Consider the following 5656-nt stretch of genomic DNA (forward strand, 5'->3'; position numbering starts at 1 on the left):
ATATTAAATATGAGTTAATTCTAACTCGCTTTAAAAGCGAGTCAATAAATATTTTTAAATTAATACGATGTTTCAATGGAATGAAAGTCATGTTATCAATGCCGCAGGTGGTAGAAGTATTGGCAATTGGTGCAGTAAAAATATTTCAACAGATACCAGAAGCATAAAAAAGGGTGATTTATTTATTGCCCTTAAAGGAAAAAACTTTGATGGTCACAATTTTGTATATGAAGCATTTGCAAAAGGAGCTGTAGCTGCAATAGTTAGCGAAAATAAGTGGCAAAACTTTCCCACAGTCATCGTAAAAGATACGTTAAAAGCCCTGCACAATATGGCATCGTACTACATCAGAAACGTACTTTGTAACGTTAAAGTTATTGCAGTCACAGGTAGCGTCGGAAAAACTACTACGAAGGACATGCTATATACCGTGTTATCACAGTATGGCATATCTCACGCAACCAGAGGGAACNTAGGAGTGCCCTTGACTATACTCAGTGCACCACAAAATTGTGAGTATTTAATTCTTGAAATGGGAATGAGCAGAAGCAGTGAAATAAGGGAATTATCGGAAATAAGTAACCCAGACATTGCTGTTATTACTAATATAGAACATGCACACACTGCAAATTTTTCTTCTCTGTTTGATGTTGCACAAGCAAAACTAGAGGTATTGCACGGCCTAAAAAGTGATGGCATTCTGGTGCTAAATAAAGATAACAAATACCTATCATCGTACCTTAATAAAAATAAATCCTCCGTAATAAGCTTCGGCAAACATCAAGATGCTACTGTTCGTCTATTGAATTTGAAAAGGAACGAAAGTGGATTAAATTTAAATATTCAGCTTAACGATAGTAAAATTGTAAATTACCACTTACATACTCATGGTGAACATTTCTCTTATTCCGTACTGGCAGTTGTAGGAGTTGCAATGGCTTTAAAACTTAATTTACCTCAAAATGCGTTTGAAACTTTCCAAATCACTAAGGGTAGAGGAAATATTTGTTATACCCAATACAATGGAAAACACTTATGTTTAATCGATGATTCTTACAATGCAAATCCTGCTTCAATGAAAGCTGCTATTAAAACTTTAGGTACATACTCTAACAAGAGGAAAGTCGCCATACTTGGTGATATGCTAGAGCTTGGTGATGAAAGTGTGAAATTTCATACTGATCTACTTGATCACATACTAGCATGTGAAATAGATAAAGTTCATGCAGTCGGTAGTTTAATGTTAGAACTACATAAGCTTTTACCGAGAGGGGTAAAAGGTGCACATTTTGATGACTCCAGCCAGCTAAAAAATAATTTGGACGATATTGTTCACAATGGAGATGTAATTCTCATTAAAGGTTCACAAGGTATGCACATGAACATTATAATACAACAGCTTTGTTTGAAATAAAATTGGGGCGAGCGACCAGGATCGAACTGGCGACATTCAGTACCACAAACTGACGCTCTACCAACTGAGCTACGCCCGCCAAGGTATAAAATTTTTAACATACTGATAAAAATAGTCAAGCTAGTTTTCAATTTTTTGCAAAAAGTGTATTGACATATCGGTCTTACATTATGTATTAAGAAAACTTGGTGTAGAAACAAAGGTGGGAGGAACTATGGTAGAGATAGTTAACACTAAAAGTGGGGTGTTTGACGAGTTGCTTAAAAAACTTGAAGGGTTAGTAAATAATACTTATGGTTTCAAACCTTCAACTCAGAGCTGTAACGCTAAAGATGAGTTAATACAAAATACTCAGAGCTGTAATACTGAAGATAAGCTAATAAAAGATCTTGACTCAATAAAATTAATGATAAGAGATCTTTATGGGAGTTACTGTAACAGTGATCCAGAACATATCTCTCTTGCAGACATAAAAATACATGGCGAGAATACTCCTACTATTATAAGAGAAGCTATTGAATTCATTAATAAACATGCTACGGGTGATGAAAGAACAGTGTCTACAAAACTTGTAGAAATTAACGATGAACTCATTATAGCACGTAACTGTATACAAGCAATGCTACAAAAAGGCAAGTTACCCATTAGACTTTTTAATAATGATGAGGCTCAGATAGTTTATGACAACCTACAGGTGATTTATTATTTATCCAATCTTATTAGTAGGGAGACAAGAATACAACAATCACAAAATATGATCATTGATAGTAACACTCAAAATGTTATATCTAGTAACAATGATAGTAAAAAATATGAAGCGTTAGAAAAAGAAGCTTTTGTAGAGTTTAATAAGTATATAGATGGTGATGTTATTCATAAAGTGACAATTGAAAAATATCCTGAAAAGGATTTTTTTAATGCACAAATTAAACTAAAAGGTAATAATATAGCCACAACCATAAAAGTAAGTGAAATTCTGAATAGTAAGCTCTATAAAGAAAATAAGATTGTTAGTTTTTCAATATTAGGTAACAATCAGAGCGAGATTTTGATTGGCCGCATTGCTGAAAAAGGTGGTAGAGTAGTTAGATTATATGATCTTTCCAAACTTGATCCTCGCTATGGATTGCAGTTTAATTGGACTACAACAAAAGGAAAAGAATGTAGCATCACATTAGGTGTTGATAATAATGGTAATATTAAAATATTAAATCCTATCTCAGATGAGTTATCTCCAGAAGATGTAGCTGAAAACAAAGATGTAGAATTGATAATTGACGGAAAGGAGCTAAGTCTTATTGAGGCTGTACAAAAAGCTATGAATGTGGGTAGTAAGCTTGATAAAATGCGAACGCCACAACCATTAGGGGGAAGAGAATGTGTCAAACTGGTTAGATAACGGTCTTAATTTGTCTCTAACCAGCCAAATTTATTCTTTGTAGAGAAAACTGTAAGCTTCTTACAGCAAAATGTGCTATTATACTTGAAAGCGTACTACTAATTATATGATGAATATCAGAATAGAAGTGCTAAATAAGTATGGGCACATTAATGTTTTCTCAGTTTATATAGGCAAGGAACTAACACCGGAAGTGTATGAGGAAATTTGTAAGTTGTTTTACAATGAAATCATTCAAGACTGTCGTTACTATCTCTATGGTAAAAATTTAGAAGAAATACAATATGAATTCATGGACCCACAAGCAGAGTGGGGTATTGAGATAAGCCTTCTACCTGGAATAACTGACAATGTTGGTAATACAGCAAAGCAAGTTGTTAGAGAGTACTTAATAAGTAAAGGTTATATTGATGAAGATATTTATATCAGAGGAAGAAGCGCTAAACTAATACTTGGTAAAGGCATGATTCCAACTGAATATGATATAAAACAAAAATTTAACTCTATTACCGAGTATTGCACACTCATATATAAAAAAAATAGTTATTACAATCGCAAAGTTTATGGGTCGGTTTATAACGAACCTACAACAGATCTACCAGTACATACTCAAAATAATGCAAAATCTGTCAATCTGAATGTCACTAACCAAGAATTAGAGAAAATAAGTCAAGATGGAATTGAAGGTAATGGCACTTTGGGACTTTCCCTCTCTGCAATGAAAGCGATAAGAGATTACTTTAACAAGCTCAACAGAGATCCATATGACATTGAGCTGGAGTCGTTAGCACAAACTTGGTCTGAACATTGCAAGCACAACATTTTTTGCTCTCCCATTGATGAGATAAAAGATGGCCTCTATGCGCACTATATTAAACGTGCAACGCGCGAAGTAAACTCCAGCATATGCGTATCTGTTTTTTCTGACAATGCAGGTGGAATAATTTTCGATGATGAGTATTTAATTGTAGACAAAGTTGAAACCCATAATAGTCCCTCAGCTCTTGATCCGTTTGGTGGGGCAATGACAGGAGTATTAGGCGTTAATAGAGATATAGTAGGTTTTGGCAAAGGTGCAGAGCCTATAATGAACACCTACTTCTTTTGCTTTGCTAACGTATCAAAGCGCAAGTTGTATAGAGATAAAAGACTTTCAAATGAAGCACTATCACCAACGTTCATCATGAAAGAGGTGATTCGCGGGGTCAATGTCGGGGGAAATTGTTCTGGTATTCCAACTCAATTAGGCTCTGCATATTTTGACGACAGATTTTGCGGCAAACCTTTAGTTTTCGTTGGTAGTGTAGGAATTATTCCCCGCAATATAAACGGCGTTCCTTCATACATTAAAGAGCCAAAGAATGGTGACAAGATTGTCATTGTCGGCGGTAGGGTAGGAAAAGATGGAATCCACGGTGCAACATTCTCTTCAGAAGCATTATCAGGGAATAGCCCTTCAACAATTGTGCAAGTTGGTGACCCTATAACACAAAAGAAACTGTCAGATGCCATAATTGAAGCGCGCTATCTTGGTCTTTATAATGCAATAACAGATAACGGAGCAGGAGGGTTTTCATCCTCCATAGGTGAAATGGGAAAAAACGGATTTGAGGTAGATCTAAGCAAAGTTCTGCTAAAGAGTAATAACATGTTTCCTTGGGAAATATGGATATCAGAATCACAAGAACGAATGACTTTAGCGGTGCCAGAAGAAAATCTCCATACATTCAGGAAAATCATGAAAAAACATGATGTAGAATTTAGTGTAATTGGGGAATTCAACAATAGCATGAGGGCTAAAGTTCAAGTCTCCTCAGCTCCACCAATAATGAATATAGAAACTAGTTTTCTACATGACGGCAATCCCAAGATATATCTGAAAACACAACCTTGGACAATAAAACCAGTGGAGATACAAAAAAGAGCCGTTGATGTTCCCATAGAAACTGAGCTGAAGGAAATGCTTAGTAGACCAAATATATGCAGCAAGGAGTTTATAGTTACACAATATGACCATGAAGTGCAAGGGTCATCGGTACTAAAGCCACTGCAGGGTAAAGGGAAAGTATGCAGTGAAGCTGTTGTTTCACGACCTATTTTCTCTTCAACACGCGGTGTAGTAAAGTCACAAGGATTTGGTTCAAGCTATGGAGAGATTGACTCTTATCACATGGCAGCATGTGCAATAGACACTGCAATACGTAACTACGTGGCCATAGGAGGAAACATAGACAACTTGGCACTACTTGATAATTTCTGCTGGTGTGATGCTTATAATCCGGAAAGACTATGGCAATTGAAAAGAGCAGCCGAAGCTTGCTATGACTATGCAACTGTTTTTAAAACCCCATTCATATCAGGTAAAGATAGCATGTTTAATGACTTTAAAGGATATGATGAGGATGGTAATGAGGTAAAAATATCCGCACCACCTTCATTGCTTATTTCAGCTATCGGTATCATAGAAAACATTGAAAACGCAGTGTCACTGGATGTAAAGATTCCAGGTGATTTGATATATATACTGGGTGCCACCCATAACGAACTTGGTAGATCAGAATATCAGCTATACTGTGGAATAGATAACAATAATGCACCAAAAGTTGATGCTCAAGGTGCTAGAAAATTATACGAACGCTACGGAAAAGTTATTGAATCCGGTATTATAGCTTCTGCGATTGCACCAAATCTAGGGGGGCTTATTGTTGCTTTAGCAAAGTCACTAATTGCAGGCAATCTTGGAGCTGAAGTGGATCTTTCATTAGTACCAGCAAGCAGTAGTGATATAAGAATAGTTATGTTTTCTGAGTCTCAAAGCCGCATATTGATTACTGTTGCACCAC

General features: G+C 35.9%; 1 protein-coding gene and 1 non-coding gene across 2 annotated transcripts; one reads left to right on the top strand and one right to left on the bottom strand.

The window, feature by feature from the left end:
- Positions 1-67: 67 nt before the first annotated feature.
- LOC108377910 (UDP-N-acetylmuramoyl-tripeptide--D-alanyl-D-alanine ligase-like) lies at positions 68-1414 on the top strand. Its single transcript, XM_017634206.1, has one exon. It carries the CDS (start codon positions 68-70, stop codon positions 1412-1414), a length of 1347 nt encoding a protein of 448 aa, XP_017489695.1.
- A 6-nt stretch (positions 1415-1420) lies between these two features.
- On the bottom strand, positions 1421-1493 carry TRNAH-GUG (transfer RNA histidin (anticodon GUG)). The gene has a single exon. It is a non-coding gene; the product is annotated as a tRNA-His (tRNA).
- Between the last annotated feature and the right edge of the window lie 4163 nt (positions 1494-5656).

Source organism: Rhagoletis zephyria, unplaced genomic scaffold, assembly GCF_001687245.7.
Source record: "Rhagoletis zephyria isolate East Lansing unplaced genomic scaffold, Rhagoletis_zephyria_1.1 Rzeph_scaffold_12957, whole genome shotgun sequence".
In the NCBI taxonomy this organism is placed as follows: domain Eukaryota; kingdom Metazoa; phylum Arthropoda; class Insecta; order Diptera; family Tephritidae; genus Rhagoletis; species Rhagoletis zephyria.